This window comes from Elephas maximus, chromosome 10 (assembly GCF_024166365.1).
Source record: "Elephas maximus indicus isolate mEleMax1 chromosome 10, mEleMax1 primary haplotype, whole genome shotgun sequence".
NCBI classification, from domain to species: Eukaryota; Metazoa; Chordata; class Mammalia; order Proboscidea; family Elephantidae; genus Elephas; species Elephas maximus.
The window spans coordinates 90,221,247-90,244,810 of NC_064828.1; the positions used below are offsets into that span (position 1 = coordinate 90,221,247).

The window sequence follows — 23,564 nt, forward strand, 5'->3', positions numbered from 1 at the left end:
CATGTAGCTCAGGTGACTGCCGTACCACCCAGGCCTTGGAAACTAAAGTTGATGCTACTTGTGAGCTGTCTCCTGAAAGTGATGAAGGGACAAGCTGTGGCTACTCACCGCGCTGTTGAGGATGGCATCAATCTTCTCCTCCTCTGCAGATCCTTTATCTACCTTACTCCTGTACGCTACCAACTGCTGGCGATCCTTCAGGTCCCGGCAGGTCTGTTCACCAAAACAAACAATACCAAACCCCTAATCGGCCTTCTCTTTGAGGGGCTTTTTCTTTTTATCATTACCACTTTACCTAAGGCCCCAGGGGAGGCAAAGAAACTACAGTGGGATGACAATGGGGTCAAGCACCCACAGATCTTCATGCTGGAGACAAACAGGTGGAACTTACTTGGCTTGATTCATTTCTAAAAATTCTCTAAGTGTAACAAATTCATAAAAGCAGAGAGAAACCACTCAAAGGGCTGAAAGAATAATTCAGGTGTACTGGTCTCCAAACTAACTCTTGCCAGACCATTTTGTCTGTGAAGTCAGAATTTATGGAAGCACCTCAGGATCTAAGACAGAGGATAGAGTAATCCCCTACTCTCCGGTAGGGGTCTAACTCAGGGTCTCATTTCCCGGGGACTCACATCAATGACAACATCATGGCACTTGAACTTAGTGGCCAAGTTCAACTTTGTGTCCACATCTTCCACCAGATTGACATACTCCTGTAGTATCTGTGGGAAGAGGTACTCTTGATTAATGAATCCCAGACCTATAAAACACAGAGCTCCAAAAGGTAGAAAAAAATTCTGAAGAAGGCAAAAGAGGTCAATAGCCAATATCTACAATTCCATTCATCAACCACACTTTTCTCAGACCAAGATGCAATTAAACACTGGACAAAGGATTTTAACAGATATTTTTCCCAAGAAGGTACACAAATAGCCAGTAAGTACATAAAAAGGTGCTCAAAGTCAGCAGTCATTAGAAAAATGCAAATCAAAACCACAATGAGATACCACTTCACACCCACTAGAATGACTATTATCAGAAAAAAAAACAGAAAATAACAAGTGTTGACAAGAATGTGGAGAAACTGGAACCCTGATGTATTGCTGGTGAGAATGTAAAAATGGCACAGCTGCTACAGAAAACTATTTGGTGGTTCCTCAAAAAGTTTAACATATACCAGCCATATGACCTAGCAATTCCACTCCTAGAGACCCAAGAGACCTGAAAGCATGGCCTCAAACAGATACTTTTAATTAATGTTCATTACAGTATTATTTACAACAACCAAAAGTTGGAAGCAACCCAAGTGTCTGTCAACAAATGAATGAATAAACAAAAAGTGGTATATCCATACAATGGGATATTATTCAGACATAAGGAGAAATGAAATTCTGATACATGCTACAACATAAATGAACCCTGAGAACATTTTGCTGAGCGAAAAAAGCCAGACATAAAAGGACAAATATTGTATGATACCACTTATACGAAATACCTAGGCTAGGCAAATGCAAAGAGACAAAAGTTTATCAGCAATTGCCAGGGGTTAGGGGCCTATGGGGCATTATTGCTTAAGGGGTACTGAGTTTCTTTTTGGGATGATGAAAAACTTTTGAAACTATACAGTGATGATCATTATAAAACATGAATGTAATTAATGTCACTGAATTGCACACTTAAAAATGGCAAATTTTTTGTTATATATATTCAACCATAATAAAAATTAAAAAAAAAAAGATGCAATGGGAAATGAGGTGGACCTTATGCAGTACTATGGAGCGGCAGAAGAGATGCACACATTCCTCCTTACCTCATAGCCAGATACCCATGCCAGCAATGGGAACGCTCTAGAGCGGATCCCGTGCCACATCCAGAGCTCTTTTGTGTCCTTTCTCAGTGAGTGCTCCTTTTGTATCATTTGAACAGTATGTCCATACCACATAGGCTAAATACAGAAGATGCTCCTTGGAGAGGGCAGTTTGGGATTACCTCTAAAAGGCAGAGCAGAACTTTCCTTCCTGGTCTTTTGTATCTCAAGGGCCAGTGTACCCATTATGTTGCCTTTGAGTAAAAATCAGAACAGGTCAGGTCTCCCATCACTGACTGGTAAAAGGCTAAAAGTCGGGGTCTCCTAGAGTATCCTACATCCAGCTCTCTTTATGAGCCATTACCTGGACAGGGGCACTGTTCTTGTGCAAAATTTCCACAACCCGATGGAAGCCAATGGGTGCTCTCTTCTTGGTGTAGCCCAGCCAGTTCTGAAAAAGGAACACAGAGCCCAGTGGTTAGGTGAGATATAGTCAACAAACTCAGAAGTAGTCACCCTGTTTTACAGTCACACCAGAATACTGTCATGGTGGGAGCAGGGGGTGAAGGATAGAGAAATGGAGAGATGACTTTTTCAGAGAAGTCAAGGAGCTTGAAAGAGTGGAAAAGAGTCAAAGGTATGAAGTAAGTTCTTGGATCTATAAGCAATACTGCAGAAAAAAAGTCTGTGAGGTACTGCTAAGTGCAGTAAGTACTTTACTTAACGATATTTCTAGTATGAGCTAATCTGTGTAGAAAAACCCTATCCTCTATATCATTATATGTAGTGGATGTTATTTGTAAACTCATGAGAAAAGGTCTGGAAAGCTACCTACCAAACTCTGAATAGCATTCGTCTTGAGGAAAGGCATGAGATGGGAGCAGGTAGACAATGAAGAACACCTTCACTCTCTACTCCTTATGCTTTTGTACAGTGTTTGTTGTTGACACAGGCATGGTTTGTTTTGGTAATTAATGTAACTAATAAATAATAAGAAAGAAAAAAAGAATATTCTCAAACCCATTAAAAAAAAAAAGACTTCCATGTATAGATAGAGAGAAAGCAAAGATGGCAAAAATGCTAACAAATTGGTGAAGTAGTTAAGAAGTAAATTGTTGTAGTTGTTAGGTGCTGCTGAGTTGATTCTGACTCATGGCAACCCTATATGATAGAGTAGAACTGCCCCATAGGGTTTCCTAGGCTATAACTTTTACAGGAGAAAATCATCAGGTCTTTTCTCCCTCGGAGCCACTGGGTGGGTTCCAACCATTGACCCTTCTGTTAGCAAGCAAGCACTTAACCACTATAACCACCAGGGCTCACCAAAGAGTATACTAGTGTTCATTATATTATTCTTCTAATTCTTCTGTAAGTTTGAATTTTTAGAATATAAAAAGCTGAAGGAAAAATGTAAACCAGTAACTAGAACTGGATATTCCCATGAGGCCATCGAATAAAAGGATGATATGATGACTCTTTTCTTTCTCCCCAGGCATCCCAGTTCCAGGGCACCCACCTTCGTGGTAAAGAGGGCATCTACATCATGCCAGGCGCGAAGCTTGGCACGAGCAGCCAGGGCTGTCAGCACATACTGTTTGTCTGGGATCTAGAATGCAGACACCAGAAGAAATTAAGGAAAATGGAAATGAGTGGGGAAGGTAAATGCTTGAGAATTCTGGAAAAGATGGGCAAAAACATTGCATGGTATTGATTCTACCCCTTAAAACAATACATTTCTTAGGTGACGAAGAGCCCCTTAATTCCCAAGCCCAAGCACTGCTGTAAACATCCAGTTAAAGTCTTCTCCCATGTCCCACAAGCTCATTCCTTTCTGCCTTTAATCTTGACTATCAAAGGACTTACTGTGCAGGGTTACAAAGCAACAGCCACTCCATGTAGTTACCCTGATAATACTTTTACCAAAACACTGACCAATTGATATCTACCTTAAACGTCTTCTTCAGGTTGATGGGACTGCTGAATGTCCCCTAGGATGAAAGCGGAGAGAAGGAATGTTAGTGTTACTGACTTTCCCAATCTCCTACTTTCTTTTCACCTATCCAGGTTTTCTACATCTCACACCATAACTATTTGAACCTAGCAATTAATTTAAGAGAAAGGCTCTACTGGGTCTAATCAGATATCAGCACAACCTGGCTAAAGGGGACTCGGTTAACAACTATTGTGCTTTTCCCAGTTCTTTACTAATCCAAATAAGGGGAAAATGTCCACTTACGAGCATCAAATCCAAACTTCTTAAAAACAAACAAAAGAACCTCAAAACAAAACTTACCCACAGCTACCTGGCACTCTGCTGTTCCTCTTTCTAACCCAGTTTTATTTTCTTCTCTACACTGTGACATGCAAGACCTTACAAATCTTTTTCCCTCTTGACTCACCCCTGCTGAGGGCCAAGAAACCTTCCAGGTAGATTTTTTATAACTATACATACTCATTTGTTAATAGAGGACATAAAAATTCTGAATATGAACTATATTCCTCCTGTGCAATGAGAATTTGTGGGGTCTGCCTTCACATTCGGCCTGTACCTCAGCCTCCGTGTAGTGGTAGAAGCAAGAGTAGAAAAGCGTTGTCACTAGTGGCATGTTGAGGATGGAAGCTTTGCGGGGGTGCTTACGGAAGATCTCAGTCTGTCCTGCTGATTCTAGATGTCGATCAATTGTCTGTGGTGACGTGAGCCATGCAAAAAAAAAAAAAGAAGAATGTCCATGGAGTAGAGGCGGGACAGAAACCTTTAATACTATAGCAATTTTCTTTCCCTCTCAAAGAATAAGGCAACAAAGAAAAAAAAAGAAAGAAATTGATTAGGATAGCCCAAAAAAACTTGCTGCCATCGAGTCGATTCTGACTCATAGCGACCCTACAGAACTGCCCCACAGGGTTTCTACGGCTGTAATCTTTGCAGAATCAGACTGCCACATCTTTCTCCTGAGGAGCGCCTGGTGGTTTCCAACTGCTGACCTTTTGGTTAGCAGCAGAGCGCTGAACCACTGTGCCACCAGGGTGCCTAGTAGGATAGCCCAGGGGAGTTTAAAATCCATAAGATGATGGTGGATCCAAGTTGGATGGAGAGTGGATATAACATGGGAGATCTAGGATGAAGAGGAGATACTTCCAGGTTAAGAGCAGGTGAGAAGGAAAAAAATGCCTGAGGAAAATGGAGGAAGGAGAGCTATCATGTAAAGGGAGAAAATGAAAGGCTCTTATAGACTGTAACGGGAAATCACAATATACAGGCAGAGCACAGAAGTCGCCTAGATGCCGAACGGCACTGAGCATGGCATTGAAGCAGAAAACACAGAGATGACGATTCTGACCTCAATGATGATCTGACGCTCCAGGAGTGTGTAATGGTCTTGTATGTGTGCAGAATCTTCTGCTGAAAATGGCAAACTGGTAGAGGGCCAGAAGGTTAGTACCTCTTTTTCTACTCCAAGAAGAAACAAACCCAACTAAGCCAAATCACCACTGAAAGCCTAAGAGGCTCTCAGTGCTTCACAAATCTGATCTCAATTCACCGTTAGAGCATCCCTGAAAGGTAGAGAGAGAGTGCAGGAAATACAGTAGACCTTTGGCTTGGATTTTATATTTAAGATTTTGTTAATTTAAGAGGAATCCTGAAGGTTTATAAAATACATATAGTCATTAGTGATCCTGCTGAGGCATGATTTAGAGTCCTCTATTTTTTTTTTTTTTTTTTATTTGGGAAGCTGGAATGTTTGGTGAGACTCACATAGCTAGAGAGTGAGCCTATCCAATTGCCCATCATCCAGGTCCCATTTTGAAGCTCTGTGGTTCATGTTATTGCTTATGAAGGAACTCTCTTTAAGGGACCTTTACATTTCTTAGCCATTTTTTTATTACACAGTAATAAAGATAAATAAAATGATATGGCATGGTGGTACATTGTAGACTGGCAAAGATTTCAAAGATCTACGCCAATATGAAGGGTCCCGTCTTCAGTGTTGTATTATCCTTTTACAAATAAAGAAGTTGAGGAACAAATAGTGTCTTACCTACAAGTCATATGGCTAATTCAATGGGTAAGTCCAGAAATAGAAGTCAGATGTTAAACTTCCAGTTCATAGATCTATCCTTTAGAAAGTGCTAACTTATTCCTTTATTCCACTCACTCCAGGGAGAATCCTGAAATTCAACTACACTATCCTAGACAATACAATCCACAGTCCATTTTTAGAAGAGATAAAGGCAGAAAACAATAGGTTCCAGTTACTTCACTACTCTAACTTTCCTATTTGTTTACCAGAGGTCACATGATCTACCTCAGTATTTGGTAACATCAGAATTATGATTTCATTGACCTAGACAAATACACAAATGTGAAGCCTAGAAATCATGTCACATGATGAATGAAGTACTGAACACTGAACTTGGAGAAGCAGGGTCTGTTGGGTAGACTCTACAGCTGTCTTCAAATACTGACATGCAGAAGAGAAACAATTTGCTTCACATCAATCCAGAGGGTAGAGGAAAGATATAGGGAAGCAAGTTTCAGCTCAATATAAGGAAGCACTTTCCAATAATGAAGGCTGTTGAATAATAAAAAGAGCTGCTTCCAAGAGCAGTGAGCTCCCCAACACTGGAACATGGAGCTGGTTTTTTACAGGGATTCATGCTCTGGATAAAGCTTGCACTAGAGCAGTGGTTCCTGGACTTTGAGATTTCAAGGACCAGAAACACTGAAAAACATATATTTGGTTCATAAAGTATTGTCCACTTTTTAATTTTACTACATAAGGTCATAAGAAAAAGTTATAACCCATTTTACTACTAGAAAGGGGAAGGGAAAACACCCAGAATAAAAGATTGTCTTTCCAATTAAATAAATACATAAATTAGTTTTGTGCAAACTCTGGGGACTAGTGTTTGGGAACACTGAATGAGACAACCTTTAATGATGCTTTATAATTATTATCAGCCTTTCCCTTCAACTATCTATCCATTCCACCTTCTTTTATGCTCTCCATTCTATATAAAGGTTATTTATACTTAAAACCATCTCTCTCCCATACTTACCCAATGCAGGTCTTAAGAAATTCTTTTCGTTTCTCAGGGTCCTGAATGTTCAAGTGCTCTTGATAATGGGATAGCTACAAAAAACAGAGAAGGGCATTGAGAGCTTTTGTCTCTCTAGAAGGAGGAGGTAGCTGAGGAAGTGGACTTTTCATGCTTAAAAATCAAATTATTCATTTTTAGAGATTCCTTCTGGGTATGAATGGGTGGATGTGGGTGTGGGGGAGAGTGGGGAACAAAGAGTGATTCAAAATCATTAATAGGTTTATCTAAAACTGCACTGTGCAATATGGTAGCCACTAGCCACATGTGGCTGTTTAAATTTAATCAAATTAAGTCAAGTGAAAATAAGGAAATTCAGTTCCTTACTTGCATGTGCCACTTTTCAAGTGCTCACTAGCTCCATGTAGCTCCTGGCCACTGTACTGGACAGCACAGATACAGAGTAGGCCCATCGTCACAGAGAGTTCCATCAGACAGTGCTGAGCTACAATGAAGCACTAACGACAGCACACAACAAGTAGATGGAGCACCTAGCTTTACCCTGAAGAACCCTGAAGATTGGGACTCGCTTAAAAGCAGACTAGCAGCTTTGCCACTTCCAAAGTTTACAAGGTGAGAAACTTCACATTCAGATACACCAGCGTCCATAACAAATCATCTTCCGTTCAAGCACAATAAAGAGTATGAGGAGAATAAAGTCTCAGGTAACAGTGAGGTACCCCAAACACGTTAATTCTCACTACATCTATCAGACTTCCAAGCAGCAAAAAGAACGCTGTGTAAAGAAAAGTCCTTTCAGTTTTAAACCTATGGAGGGTAAAACCTTGAACAAAAAGCTTTTGAAAATGATTACTATAGACAGCCAGTCATTTTCAGTACAGTAAGAAAAAGGATTTCTGAAATTTTCTCATGCCTTGAATCTTAAGCTTAAGATCCTTTTTAGGAAACGTTTCCCCGAGTTCTAGTCTGCTATGCAAAGAAGGTTAACAATACCACTGAACGTGCCAGCTGAATGTGAGCACGGGTACCACAGCACGAATGTGGGGCAGGCCACACGTTGACAGCACCCTGCCACTGGCGCTGCTGAGAGTCTTCTGCCTGCACTGTAATACCAGGCTTTAAAAACGGATCACTGATGTTTGAATAATATGATTAAAGCTTTCGTAAAATATCAGATTTATTTTTGTATTCCAGGAGTTCATTCTATGATGGTGAAAATCTGCCAAAAATCCATCTTAGCACTTGGCCAAAATGTGTATCGGGTGCACCACCAGCCTGACCTGTCTTCCTTCTTGACCTATATCTGGTTTCTTGTCTCTCTTAGCTTACAACATTCTCTTTAGTGTTAGAAGCCAGAACCCCAAAACTTCTGCAAACCAGGAACTGAAAACAATTAGAAACTAAAAAACAAATTCATCAGGCCTATATTCATTCATTTATTAAAAAAAAAAATCCATAAGCCCAGTCAAAAGAGCATGTAAAAAGAACTAAAACATTGCTGTTGTTAGTTGCTGTCGAGTCGATTCTGACTCATGGCGACCCAGCATGTGCACAGCAGAGCTACTCGATAGGGCTTTCAAGGTTGTGATCTTTTGGAAGCAGACCACCAGGCCTGTCTTCCAAGGTACCTCTGGGTAGGTTCAAACCACCAAGCTTCTGAACAGTAGTTGAGCACTTACCCATTTGTGTCACCCAAGGACTCCTAAACAAAACATTGTATCATTTGTATTAAGATTTCAGGCTTCCCAGATGCCTTTCTCTTCTGAACGTGATCAATACCAAAGGGCAGGTAATAGTTCAATCTGTCTGGGATGTCTGAAGCTGAGTTTTGGCCTGGATTTCTATTAAATGGATCCCCAACTGAAAGAAAGGCCACACTTACCGCAAGCTCTTCTGTTCTATCTAGGAACCTGAGAAGAAGCATAGGGAACAGGGCATTATAGCCTCACAGAATAGGATGACTGCTCTAGGAGAAACACAGTTCAAACTCATTTCTCTCCATAATCAAGATAAGCCCTTCTCTTCTTAAACTTTCTACCACCAGCAACCCCTTGAACAAACATGATAGATCAGGTATCTTTGTCTCTCTGAGTGCTTCTGGTTAAGTGAAAAGCAAGGACAAGAAGGCACTGCAGGGCACTAGTAACTTTATAATGTTGGCAGTCCTGAGAGAGGCTTAGGGCCTCCACAAAACCTACTCTAGCCCACAGTGATCTTCGTCTCTGTCAAAGCAGATTTTCTATATTGTCCTCTGTTGTTTTCATGTATAGTACAGAATGCCTTTTATCTTCACCAAAAGGTAGTCAGCCCTGGAGTACAAGGACTCCTGTCCTCTGATTCCTCCTTACTCTGAGTGGACCACCACTGTTAACACCACTGCCTTGGCACAGACAAGATGCCTAACAAAGGCTTGACTGGGAAAGGAGGGAGGCAGGGAAGGGATGGAGGGAAATAAGAAAACACCCTGCCTTGATGACCATGTCTTCTTTTGCAGATCCTGTACAACCACCTGTAATCTTAACCCTGGCCAGGTGACCTGCTTTCCCCACCTGAGTCTTTGGGACAGCTCATTGCTCTGCTGGAGTCAACTAGGTAGTCTTACCTTGGGACACACTTCAGCCTAAACAGAGGTGCCACCCTTTCCCTGATGCTGAAGAAGGGATGTAACATACATACATTTTGGTGTTCACTCCTGAAGGGGCTGATACACACAAGGCAGCCAAACAATAAGAATGTCAGAGTCTAAAGAGCTCTGCCTAGTAATCCAGGGCCAGCAAACAGTCCCCAGTGATTGGAATGAAACAGAGAGGGAAAACATGATAGGAGAGTTCCCCCTCCCAGGAACAGGTATGCCTGCCTCTGACTTCTCTACCTGTTAGAATCCTACGTAGTCTCATGGGCCAACTCAAATCCTTACTGCTTCCATGAGGCTTTCCTTGGGTATCCTGCCTGGAAATTCTATTTTCTTCCTCTGCTTTCCCATTGTACTTTTCACTGGCATCAAGGGACTAAACAATACCTTTATTCTAAGTCTTCTATAACAAAATGCTTAATAAATGCTGATTATTAACACTACATACTAGGCATTATTTTAAAAGCTTTGCACACACTAACTCATTTGATCTTCATTAACAACCCTGTGGGGTAGGTGTCATCGTCTCCATTTTATGGATGTGGAAACTGATGCTTGGAGAAGTTGGGTAATGTGCTCAAGGTCACTCTGTGAACTAAGTGGTGCTACCAGTACTTAGCCCAGGTGTGTTTGCTTCCAGAGCCTAGTTCTTAACCACCCTGGTATGCTGTCACCTTATCACAGGCTGTTGTATATTGTTGGTTATCCCATCACGTTTCAATAGCTTGTCTTTTAAGCTTTTCCAGAAAAAGGTCAGTATCTTCTATTTCTTTGTATCCCACCACCCCCGACTGCTTTGAACCAAGTAAGTACCTAGTAAACTCTACAGACCAGATGATCAGGTCTCACCTGAAGAGATCTAAAAGCAGCTTTTGATCCTCGATTTCCTTAAGGAAGTGAATGAGATGTCTCAAGGCTACCTGTCGCACCTCCAGCTCTCGGAAGAGAATCTCTGGCAGGCAGGAAGAAGGAGTTAGGTAGAAACAAGTACAGCCTATTACTCAAGTGTGCCACTGGTCTTTCTACTCACATAGCTCAAACATTATGTCCTCAAAGCCTAGCAGAAGAATGGCTTTTATGGTACCCATCTCTACAGTTCAATCTACTACCAATACATGATGGTCTGAGGTAACTCTTAGTCATGAATCAGCTTTTCAACTTTCACCAACCCACACAGCAGGCACTTGGCATGGACTCTGACTTCCCCAAACCAACACAGCCACCTGTCTGTTCAAATAAACAGAGGGGCAGTGCAGTCAATATAGTTAACCACCCTAAAGGATGAGCTGCTGCCCTTAGAGATGGGTTGTGTGCTAAAGTCTCCGGCCACCCCAGCTGACTCTGAAGCAGATCTGATGCTGGTGAACTTGGGTCTGAAAGCCACACTGCCTTTCTCCCTTCACATGTGGCAGACGCTTTGCTGACTAAAGATTTTCCTCCAACCGTGCTCACCTTTGCTCAGTGTCCTCTTCAGGAAGATCAAAACCTAGAGGAAAAGACAACAAAGAATGAATTAAGCTGTGCAAACTTTAAACAAAACTCTGCCTGAGCACCTGATGTCTAAAAATGAGGCCAGCAACTCATCAGGAAATGTTTACAGGTACAGACAACAGACTTTTCTATGTGACGGAAATCTGGAACTGAGCTGTTTCTTGGGAGTCCACAATCCTGTGCCCCCACTGAGAGGCAGGGTATGTGGCTGCCTTCTTCTGAGACTGCTGTCACATCTCTCTTCCCTCAGATTATTTTTTATAAGATAAAGTAGCCAGCTACAATTTCTTGGTTACAATCAAAAGTTCCACAATGCATGTCCTGCCAGTTGAGTCCTGCAACAGGCACTGCTGAGAATCCTATACCTGGAGAAGAAAAATTCAGTACCTTTACTTAACACTTGATCTAAAACATTAAGGTCTATTTTGATTGGATTTTCAAAAACTAATGAAAACAACGAAACAAACAACTCACTGCAGTAATGACGTTTCCATCATGCATGCTTACTGCTTCTTCTAGGAGTTGTAATTTGTCCTGTAAGGAGCGAAATCTTTCTAGTGAGCAGACCTGGCAGAGAAAGAACAGAGTTGGTGGACAAGGAAGTAATTTCCTATATTGCTTTGTCACTGGATATTGAAGAATGGGTGGCAATGAAAGGAAATGTCCCTGAGGATGGCCTCTTTATTGTTACGATATGGGCCCTATTACTTTATGGGACAGTAGGTTCCCACTATACACTCTCTAGTTCAACCTTATGCCCTGTTGTTGTTGCAGGTGCCATCAAGTCAGCTTCAAGTAATAGCCACCCTATGTACGAAAAAACGAAACACTGTCCAGTCCCGCGCCATCCTCCCAATCGTTGCTACATTTGAGCCCACTGTTGCGGCCACTGGGTCAATCCATCTCAGTAAGGGTCTTCCTTTTTTTTGCTGACCCTCTGATTTACCAAGCGTGATGCCCTTCTCCAAGGACTGGTCCCTCCTAATAACATGTCCAAAGTACCTGAGACAAATTCTTGCCATCCCCACTTCCAAGGAGCAACTGGTTGTATTTCTTCCAAGACAGACTTGTTCATTCTTCGGGCTGTCCACAATGTATTCAATATTCTTCGCAAACACCATAATTCAAAAGCATCAGTTCTTCTACGGTCTTCCTTATTCGTTGTCCTGCTTTTGCATGCTTATGAGGCAATTGAAAATATCATGGCTTGGGTCAGGTGCACCTTAGTTCTCAAAGTGACATCTTTGCTTTTTAACACCTGAAAAAGAGGTCTTTTGCACAGATTTTACCAGTGCGGTACGTTTGATTTCCTGACTGCTGCTTCCATGGGCGTGGATTGTGGATCCAAGAAAATGAAATCCTTGACAACTTCAATCTTTTCTCCATTTATCGTGATGTTACTTATTGGTCCAGTTTTGAGGATTTCAGTTTTCTTTATGTTGAGGTGCAATCCATACCGAAGGCTATGGTCTTTGATCTTCATTAATAAATGTTTCAAGTCCTCTTCACTTTCAGCAAGCAAAGTTGTTTCCTCTGCATGTCGCAGGTTATGAGTCTTCTACCAATCCTGATGCCATATTCTTCTTCATTTAGTCCAGCTTCTTGGATTATTTGCTCAGCATACAGATTGAGTAAGTATGGTGAAAGGATGCAACCCTGATGCACACCTTCCTTAATTTTAAATCATGCAGTATCCCCTTGTTATGTTCTAACAACTTCCTCTTGGTCTTTGTACAGGTTCCTCATAAGCACAATTCAGTGTTCTAGAATTCCCATTCTTCCCAATGTTATCTATAATTTGTTATGATCCACACAACTGCATGCCTTTGCACAGTCAATAAAACAGAGGTAAAATTTTTTCTGGTATTCTCTGCTTTCAGTCAGGATCTATCTGACATCTACAATGATATCCCTCATTCCATGTCCCCTTTGAATCTGGCTTGAATTTCTGGCAATTTCCTGTCAATGTACTGCTGCGACCACTTTTGAATTATCTTTAGCAAAATTTTACTTGCATGTGATATTAATGATATTGTTAGATAACTTTCACATTCTGTTGGATCACCTTTCTTTGGAATGGACACAAATATGGATCTCTTCCAGTCGGTTGGCCAGGTAGCTGTCTTCCAAATTTCTTGGCTTAGATAAGTGAGCACCTCCAGCGCTCTCTACCTGTTTGTTGAAACATCTCAACTGGTATTTTGTCAATCCTGGAGCCTTACTTTTTGCCAATGCATTCAGTGCAGCTTGGATTTCTTCCTTCAATACCATTGGTTCTTGATCATATGCTAGCTCCTGAAATGGCTAAAAGTTGAGCAATTCTTTTTGGCACAGTGACTATGTGTATTCCTTCCATCTGCTTTTGATGCCTCCCGCATCATTCAATATTTTGCCTATTTAAAAAAAAAAAAAACTCGTTGTCGATTCTGACTCATAGCAACCCTACTGGACAGAGCAGAACAGCCCCATAGGGTTTCCAAGGAGTACCTGGTGGATTCAAACTGCAGCCAAACTCTTAACCACTAAACTACCACGGTTTCCATTTCGCACATTGAATACTTCAAAACTGCAACTTGAGGCTTGAATTTTTTTCTTCAGTTCTTTCAGCTTGAGTAATGTCGAGCATGTTCTTCCCTTTTGGTCTTCTAACTCCAGGTCTTTGCACATTTCATTAGGATATTTTACTTAGTCTTCTCGAGCTGCCCTTTGAAATCTTCTGTTCAGCTCTTTTATTTCATCATTTCTTCCATTCTCTTTAGCTACTCAACATTCAAGAGTATGTTTCAGAGTCTTTTCGGACATCCATTTTGGTCTTTCTTTCTTGTCTTTTTAATGACCTTTTGCTTTTTTCATGTATGATGTCCTTGATGTCATTCCACAACTCATCTGGTCTTCGGTCATTAGTGTTCAGTGTGTCAAATCTATTCTTGAGATGGTCTCCAAATTCAGGTGGGATACGTTCAAGGTCACATTTTGGCTCTCCTGGACTTGTTTTAATTTGCTTCAGCTTCAACTTAAACTTGCATATGAGCAACTCATGGTCTGTTCCACAGCTGGCCCTTGGTCTTGCTCTGACTGATAGTATTGAGCTTTTCCATCATCTCTTTCCAGACGTAGTCGATTTCATTCCTATGTTTTCCATCTGGTGAGGTCCACGTGTATAGTTGCCGTTCATGTTGTTGAAAAAGGGTATTTTCAGTGAAGAAGTTGTTGGTTTTGCAAAATTCTATCATGCGATCTCTGGCATCATTTCTGTCACCAGAGCCGTATTTTCCAATACCAATCCTTCTTCTTCATTTCCAGCTTTCACATTCCAATCACCAGTAATTATCAATGTGTCTTGATTGCATGTTTGATCAATTTCAGACTGCAGATTTGGTATATGTCTTCAATTTCCTCATCTTTGGCATTAGTGGTTGGTATGTAAATTTGAGTAACAGTCATACTGACTGGTCTTCCTTATAGATGTATGGATATTATCCTATCGCTGACAGCGTTGTAGTTCAGGATAGATCTTGAAATGTTCTTTTTGATGATAAATGCAACACCATTCCTCTTCAATTTGTTATTCTTGGCATAGTAGACCATACGAATGTCTGATTCAAAACAGCCAACTTCAGTCCTTTTCAGCTCATTAATGCCTAGAATATCAATCTTTATGTGTTCCATTTCATTTTTGATGACTTCCAATTTCCTAGATTCATACTTCATACATTTCACATTCTGATTATTAATGGATTTTTGCAGCTGTTTCTTCTCATTTTGAGTTGTGCCACATCAGCAAATGAAGGTCCTGAAAGCTTGACTTCATTCATGTCATTAAGGTCAACTCTACTTTGAGGAGGCAGCTATTCCCCAGTCGTATTTTGAGTGCTTTGCAACCTGAAGGGCTCATCTTTCAGCACTACATCAAACAGTGTTCTACTGCTATTCATAAGGTTTTCATTGGCCAATTTTTTTCAGAAGTAGACTGCCAGGTCCTTCCTCCTAGTCTGTCTTAGTCTGGAAGCTCCACTGAAACCTGTCCACCATGGGTGACCCTGCTGGTATTTGAAATACTGGTGGAAAAACTTCCAGTATCAGAGCAACATGCAAGCCACCGCAGTACTCGACGATGGTAATATCTTGATGAAATCTTGCCAAAATCAACAAGTAGGGTGATCACTTGTTCCTTTAAAAATCAGATTTAATGAGATAGAATTTAGATACAATAAAATCTAAGTGTACAATTCAGAAAGTTATGACAAATGTATAAACGCATGCAACCACCACCACAGTCAAGATTAAGAACATTTCCATCACCCCCAAAAGTTCCCCGTGCACTCTGAAGTCAGTGCGCTCCTTCCACTTCTATCTCCTGACAACCACTGATCTGTTTTCAGTCACTACAGTTTTGCCTTTTCTAGAATTTCATAAAAACGGAATCACACAATATGTATTCTTCTGTGTCTAGCTTCTTTCACTCAGCTTCATGTTTCTGAGACGAATACCGGTGTTGCAGTCAGTATCAGTGGTTTGCTCCTTTTAGTGCCATGTAACCTTCGGTTGTAGGGATATGCCAGAATGTATTTATCCATTTACCTGCTGGGAGACACCGGAATTGTTTCCGCTTTGGGAGCTCTTAGGAATGAACATTTACATGCAACTCTTTGTACAGACATGTTTTCTTTTTTCTTGGAATGTAAATGATTTGCAGTGAAATTTCTGGGTCCTGTGTTATGTTTAACTTTGTAAGAAACTGCCAGACTACTGTCCACAGTAGTTTCACCATTTTACATGCCCACCAGCTGTGTGTGAGTTCAGTTCCTCCACATCCCCCCAACACTTGGCAAACTCAGCCTTTTTAAATTTTGCCACTCTAGTGGCTCTATGGTGGTACTCATGGTTTTAATTTACATTTTTAAATTAACTACTGATGTTGAACATCTTTTCAAGTGCTTATTGGCCATCCATATATCTTCTTTTGTAATGTGCCTGGTCAGATCTTTTTATCGGATTGTCGATCTTATTACTGATTTGCACGGAGTCCTTTATATGTTGTGGATTGTTGTGGTTGCTGGGTGCTGTAGAGTCAATTCCGACTCATAGCGACCCCACGTGACAGAGTAGAACTAGCCCATAGGGTTTTCTTGGCTGTAAACTTTATGATAGCAGATCACTAGGTCTTTCTCCAGTCGAGCTGCTGAGTGGGTTCAAACCACCAACCTTTTGGTTAGCAGCCAAGTGCTTAACCTTATATGTTCTAGATAAAAGTCCTTTACAATATATGTGTTCTACAAATATTTTCTCCCAGCCATGGTTGTTTCTTCATGTTTTTAATAGTGCTATTGAAGACTTCAAGTTTTCATTTTTAATGAAGTCCATTTTACCAATTTTTTTCGTTTATGGTTCATTTTTTTTGTGTTCTATATTCTGGAAGTTTTATAGTTTTAGCACTTACTTACATTCAGGCCTATGATCCATTTTAATCAATTACTACGATGTCAATTCTCCCCAAATTGATCTATAGATTCAGTGCAATCTCAATCAAAATCAAAGCAGACTTTTTGTAGACATTGACAACCGACGCTAAAATTTACATAGAAATGCAAAGGATCTAGAATAGCCAAAACAATTTTGAAAGAGAAGAACAAAGTTGAAGGTCTTATATTGCCTGATTTCAAGATTTACTACAAAGCTACAATAACCAAAACAGTGTGGTACTGGCATAGGACAAATACATTGGTGAAATAGAAAAAAGAGCCCAGAAATAGATCCACACTCATATGGTCAATTGATCTTTGACAAAGGTACCAAGGTAATTCCACAGGGAAAGGTAAAAAGTCTTTTCAAAAAGAGTGCTGGAAGTATTGAAGATTTATATGGGGAAAAACTGACCTCAGCCCTTACCTCACACCATACAAAAAAATTAATTTGCAATGGATCACAGACCAAAATGTAAGAGATCCTCACTCTTAAATGCACTTTCCCCTCTCATCCATCACTCTTTCCCCATTATTCCATTAAACCCAATAAAGCCCATTAAAGCAACAGTAAACCCTGGGGACTTTTGACTTTAGTGAGTTCATTTAGCTCCTGAAAACCACTTCATTTAACTAATGGGAACTGAAGAGATAGGTTAAGAAATCCTCCCCGTGGGAACAAGCTGCCCAAGTTCCCAAATCCCACAAGAATTCTACCCCTTACCTTCCCTTTCCGGAGGCGTTGCACTGTGTCACTGAGGCTCCAATCATTGCTGTAGTCCTGTAATATTAACAACACATGAATCCCAGGAAGTTAAGGGATCAGAATATTAGTGTACCATCTCTCCACCTGAAACTCATAGTCTTACTCCCTAAAGGGGAAATTTTTTTTTTAATTGTACTTTAGATAAAGGTTTACAGAACAAACTAGCATCTCATTAAACAGTCAGTACAATACTGTTTTACGACATTGGTTAACAACACGTCAACACTCTCCCTTCTCAATCTTGAGTTCCCTGTATCAGCTTTCCTGTCCCCTCCTGCCTTCTAGTCCTTGCTCCTGGGCTGGTGTGCCCCTTTAGTCTGATTTTGTTTTATGGGCCTGTCTAATCTTTGGCTGAAGGGTGAAACTCGGAAGTGACTTCATTACTGATCTAAAAGGGTAACCGGGGGCCATACTCCCAAGGTTTCACCAGTCTCTGCCAGGCCAGTAAGTCTGGTCTTTTTTTGTTTAGTTAGAATTTTGTTCTATGTTTTCTCCAGCTCTGTCTGGGACCCTCTATTGTGATTCCTGTCAGAGCAGTCAGTGGTGGTAGCCGGGTACCATCTAGTTGTACTGGACTCAGTCTGGTGGAGGCCATGGTAGATGTGGTCTATTAGTCCTCTGGGCTAATCTTTCCCTTGTATCTTTAGCTTTTTTCATTCTCCTTTGCTCCCAAAGGAATGAGACCAGTGGAGTATCTTAGATGACCACTCACAGGCTCTTAAGACCACAGATGCTACTCACCAAAGTAAAATATAGAACATTTTCTTTATAAACTGTGTTACGCCAATTGAGCTAGACGTTCCCCGAGACCATGGTCCCCACAGCCCTTAACCTAGCAACTCGGTCCCACAGGGAGTTTCGATGTGTCCATGGAGCTACCATAGCCTTGCCTTGTACAAACTGTGCTGGCTTTCCCAGTATTGTGTACTGTCTTCCCCTTCACCAAAGTTACCACTTATCTATTGTCTGTTTAGTGTTTTTCCGTCGGGGGAAATATTTTGTGGGAGGGAATCAATGAGAAAAAAAATTAAGAGCTGTGATGGTCTTGTTCTGAGTTTCTGAAGGAAGCAGAACAGGGGCATTACAGTAGGAGGAGATGGATCAAAGAAGGAATGAAGCATTTTGTCAGAAAACCCAGTAAACCTTGGCCTGACAGAGACTGGAGAACCCCCGAGAGTATGGCCCCCAGACACTCTTTTAGCTCAGTAATGAAGTCACTCCCAAAGTTCACCCCTCAGCCAAAGATTGGACAGGCCTATAAAACAAAATGAGACTCAAGGGGCATAAATGCCCAGGGGCAAGGACTAGAAGGCAGGAGGGGAACCCAATGTCGAGAAGGGACAATGTTGACAAAACAATATGTGTACAAACTGTTTAATGAGAAACTATTCTGTAAACCTTCATCTAAAGTACAATTAAAAAAAAAAAAACCAGTAAACTTATATACCTACTGATTTCAACCCTTAGATACAATTAGAGTCACATTTTGGGACTCCAATTAATGACTCTGGCTGACAGAAAGAGGGATGTTCTTTTGAGACATGATCTTTTTTTAGACCTTTTTTTTTTTTAGACTATAGTTTCTCCTTATAAATCAATTTTTTTTTAATGTGCTTCATGAGAATATGAGCTTTACCAAGCTTCTAGGCCACAGTGATGATCACTGAGTTTCAAAGTACAGCCTTCAAAAGGCAGCATAATGGGTGAGAAAAATATGCTAGGACTATGTCAGAAAGTAGAGATTTTGAGTCCAAGTTCCACAATTTACTATCTGTAAGACCCAGGCAAAGTGTTAATGTTTAGAAATCCAGTTTTCTTATCAATAAAGAGGTGTTAAAATAATACCTACTCTACCTACCTCCAAGAGGCGGGATGATTCAGCAAGATAATGTATGTCAAAGCACTTTATAATGTGTAAAATGTCATCCTAGTGTGAGAGATAACTCACCCTATACTCCCCCTTAGGCCTCCCCAGCTCTGGAGCATAGGTTTTGGCAGATGTGTCTGACAGAGCTAAAACAAAACAAACAAACAAAAAACCAGGCAGGTGGTTCAGAAGGGTACCATGAGTCCTGCTTCTTGTCATCCCTTTCCCTACTGCCTCCTTCTCAAACTTTTTTTTTTTTTTTTTAATTTGTGGGCATTTTTTGGCTCAAAGTAGGTCTTAATTCCTCCCCACAGACACCATCCCTAGGAGTCAGCCTTCCCCCCACAGCCCGAATAATTCCTACCTCCTTACACAGCATCAGAAAATTTCTCCAACAACAATGTCAGATTTAGAAGAACATTCATCTGATCATTTAACTACCACCTACCGCCATGGCTCCCCAGACTGTAACCCACATCAGTAATATCTCCCACAGCAATCAAGAGAAGAAGGTCCAACACCTACCATCAGACAAGGACTGGAAACTTCCAAATCTAGTTCTCCCTATAGGTAAAGAACACATGAGGGAAGAGATCAATAGTTCAAGTCAGAACGACCCAGATTGGTGAAGGGTATGTGTATAGAATGTTATGCGATATGAGAACTTAGGGCTTAAAAAAGCTTTTATTCAACTTCAGAAATCTGAGATGCCTTTCTGAAAAAGCAGGGAAGTATTCTGGTCTAGGCAAATCTCTTTAGAATCTGTCACAGGGTTAATACCAACTTTGTTCATCATCTTCTAAAAACCCAGTGTTATACCTCTGAATTTCTCTTCTCCCACTCCTAATCCCTAACCTTCAGCTCCACTGATAATTCTTTACCTTTCCATAATTTTTTTCTTCCACATTAAATGAAAATTATAGTTTGTACATCTTTCTGAAAAAAAGAAAAGAGGGTTCCTTTTAACAATCACTCTTTACCTTTAAAAAAGCTGCTTAGGGAGTAGGTAGAAATAGGTTTGGATGGCTGTCCGTAGGAAGAAAAGTTGTTTCGGTTCTTCTGTTCACGCCCCTCATGGGTTGACCCACTATTACCAGCAGTCTCTTTGATGGTCCATGAGATACCTGCAAGATGAACAATTCTCATCCAAAATAAATCCTTGACATCCAACACTCCAATAAACTCCAATAGCTTTTCACCAGAGCCCCTAGTCCTTTCGCCAACATGGTCTCCAAAAATTGGGGCAGGAAGAAAGGGTACAAATAGATTAATCAATAGAAAAATGGGCAAAGGACATGAATAAATGGATCATACAAAACGAAATTCAAATGGCTCTGAAAAATACAAAAAGATACTCAACCTAGCTTTTTAAAAAAACTGTGGTAAATATATACGTAAGAAAACATTTGCCATTTTAACATGTACAATTCAGTAACGTCAATTTCACTCTAATAAAATAGTTACAAGTTAAAAGTATAATGAGCTTCCATTGGTCTCCTATAAGATGGGCAAAGATCCGAAAGTCTGATAATATGCTGTGCTGGGAAGACTGTGGGGAAAGAGAAACCCTCCTACATTGCTGGTGGGAGTATAAGTTGGTGCAGCTCCTGTGGAGGGCAATATCCGTCCAATACAGATACAAATACCTTTGCCAATAATTGCACTCTAGGAATTTACCCTTCATATATTAATATATATGAAGGGTAAATTCCTAGAGTGCAATTATTATATAGGCAAAATACAAGGTTACTGATAGCAACATTAATAGTAAAAGACTAGAAATAATTTAAAGTCCATCAATGGGGACTGGTTATGGGACAACTAGATCACTATATGCAAAAAAAGAAACTATGCTCATACTTCACATCATAGAAAAGATTAACTCAAAGTGATTAAGGACCTAACGTAAAAACTAAAACCATAAAACTCTTACTAGAAAACAGCGGTATTGCTTGGAGAACTAATTTTTTAACAATGGATTCATAAATACAACACCAAAAGTATGATCATAAGACAAAATAAATAATTTGGACTTCATGAATATTAAAACTTCTGTTCATCAAAGAACTTTAATAACCAAGTGAAGAAACAACCTACAGACTGTGAGAAAAATCTTGAGACTTTTATACCACATAAGGGCTTAACAACCAGAATTTATAAAGAACTTCTACAACATCAACAACAAAAAAACAACCCAATCAAAAAATGGGCAAAGGAACCCACCTGGAGCAAAGGAGAATGAAGAACCACCAAGGTCACACAACAACTAGGAGCCCAAAAGACAGAAAGGACCACATGAACCAGAGACCTACATCATCCTGAGACCAGAAGAACTACTTGGTGCCCAGCCACAATTGATGACTGCCCTGACAGGGAGCACAACAGAGAACCCCTGAGGGAGCAGGAGATCAGTGGGATGCAGACCCCAAATTTGCATAAAAAGACCATACTTAATGGTCTGACTGAGACTGGAGGAATCCCGACGGTCATGGTCCCCAAACTTTCTGTTGGCACAGGACAGGAACCATCCCCGAAGACAACTCATCAGACATGAAAGGGACTGGACAGTGGGTAGGAGAGAGATGCTGATGAAGAGTGAGCTAATTATATCAGGTGGACACTTGAGACTGTGTTGGCATCTCCTGTCTGGAGAGGGGATGGGAGGATAGAGAGAGTTGGAAGCTGGCAAAATTGTCACGAAAGGAGAGACTGGAAGGGCTGACTCATTAGGGGGAGAGCAAGTGGGAGTACAGAGTAAGATGTATATAAACTTATATGTGACAGTCTGACTTGATTTGTAAACATTCACTTGAAGCTCAATAAAAGTTAATACAAAAAAAAAATGGGCAAAGGACTTGGATAGACATTTCACCCAAGAGGATATACAAATGGCCAATAAACACATGAAAAGATGCCAAACATCATTATCCAACTGCTGTTGAGTCAGTTCTGACTCATGGCAGCCCCATGTGTGTCAGTGTAGGACTGTGCTCCATAGGGTTTTTAATGGCTGATTTTTTGGAAGCGGATCACCAGGCCTTTCTTCCAAGGCATCTCTGGGTGGACTCAAACCTCCAGCCTTTCAGTCAGCAGCCAGACATCCATATCGAAACCACAATGAGATATCACTTCAGCTGCACTTGATCAAAAAACAGAAAACAACAAAACGTTGGTGGGGATGTGGAGAAACTGGAATCCCTCAACTATTGCTGGCGGTAACGCAAGCTGGTACAGCCACTGTGGAGAACGTCTGGCAGCTCCTCAAAATGTTAAACATAGAACTACCGTGTTTTTGTTGTTAGTTGCTATCGAGCTGATTCCAACTCATGGCAATCTCACGTGTGCAGAGTAGAACTGCACTCCATAGGGTTTTCAAGGCTATGACCTTTCAGAAGCAGATTGCCAGGCCTTACTTTCAATGTGCCTCTGGGTAGGTTTGAACCAACAACCTTTCAGTTATTACTCCAGAATTTAACCATTTGTGCCACCCAGGGACTCCTGTAACTACCAGGTAACCCAGCCATTCCACTCCTAGGTATATACCCAAGAGACCTGAAAGCAGTGACTCAGACAGACATATGTACACCAATGTTGACAACACTCTTCACAAGAGCCAAAAAGTGGTAACAACCTAACTGTCCCTCAACAGATGAATGAATGAACAATGTGATATACCCATATAATGGCATATTACTCAGCTGTAAGAAGAAATGAAGTCCTGATATATGCTACAACACGGAAAAACTTTGAAAACATTAGGCTGAGTAAAGTCAGTCACAAAAGGACAAATATTGTATGATCCCACATATGAAACATCTAGAATACGCAGAAGTATGAGACCGAAGTTTATTAGCAGTTAGTGACCAGGCATGGGAGGAAGAGGGAAAGAAGAAAGTCATTGTTCAGGACTCGCTGAGTATCTGTTAGCGAAGACTGAAAATTTGGCAGTGGGTACCGGTGGTGGTTGCACACGATGAATGTAGGCAATTTCACTGAATTGTACACGTAAAAAATGTTGACTTGGCAAATGTTGTGTTACACATATTTTTGCCACAATAAAAAAAAAAGTAGTGAACTGGTTAAATAATTATGGAAAACCTATACCATGTAGTACTACGTTGCTATTAAAAAAGAGACAGAGAGAATGAGACAGGTCTTTATATGCTGAAATACAAACCTCTCTGAAACACATTATCAAGTGGCAAGGGCAGGGAATAAAGTATGCTACTGCTGCCTAAAAAAGCAGTATATGCTTTTCTATGCACATGGATCTTTAGATGAACACACAAGAAGCAAATAACAGTGGTTGTTTTTGTTTTTTTGGAGGGCAGGGACTGAGAGCTGGGTAGATGTGTGATTGTGTGGGAGGAAACCTTTTCATTTATGCCTTTGATACTGTTTGATTTTTAAATCACGTGGCTATTTCCTAATTTAAAAAAAAAATTTTCCTAGAAATCAGATGGACTCCCAAAAGTATTAGG

At 40.7% G+C, this 23,564-nt stretch overlaps 1 protein-coding gene across 2 annotated transcripts in view; it reads right to left on the reverse strand.

Annotated features, from left to right (window-relative positions):
- VIPAS39 (VPS33B interacting protein, apical-basolateral polarity regulator, spe-39 homolog) overlaps window positions 1–23,564 on the reverse strand; it is a 30,254-nt gene that overhangs the window by 1,644 nt on the left and 5,046 nt on the right. For both annotated transcript variants that reach the window (XM_049899728.1, XM_049899729.1), the window contains exons 4-19: window positions 20,064–20,207; window positions 19,609–19,647; window positions 19,165–19,229; window positions 17,175–17,231; window positions 11,463–11,555; window positions 10,950–10,983; window positions 10,347–10,449; window positions 8,748–8,775; window positions 6,866–6,939; window positions 5,146–5,221; window positions 4,357–4,491; window positions 3,754–3,795; window positions 3,324–3,413; window positions 2,172–2,258; window positions 633–722; window positions 109–213 (exon numbers count right to left, since the gene is read on the reverse strand). In XM_049899728.1, coding sequence (XP_049755685.1) covers window positions 109–213; window positions 633–722; window positions 2,172–2,258; window positions 3,324–3,413; window positions 3,754–3,795; window positions 4,357–4,491; window positions 5,146–5,221; window positions 6,866–6,939; window positions 8,748–8,775; window positions 10,347–10,449; window positions 10,950–10,983; window positions 11,463–11,555; window positions 17,175–17,231; window positions 19,165–19,229; window positions 19,609–19,647; window positions 20,064–20,207 — 1,262 coding nt within the window. The remainder of the gene's footprint in view (window positions 1–108; window positions 214–632; window positions 723–2,171; window positions 2,259–3,323; window positions 3,414–3,753; window positions 3,796–4,356; window positions 4,492–5,145; window positions 5,222–6,865; window positions 6,940–8,747; window positions 8,776–10,346; window positions 10,450–10,949; window positions 10,984–11,462; window positions 11,556–17,174; window positions 17,232–19,164; window positions 19,230–19,608; window positions 19,648–20,063; window positions 20,208–23,564) is intronic.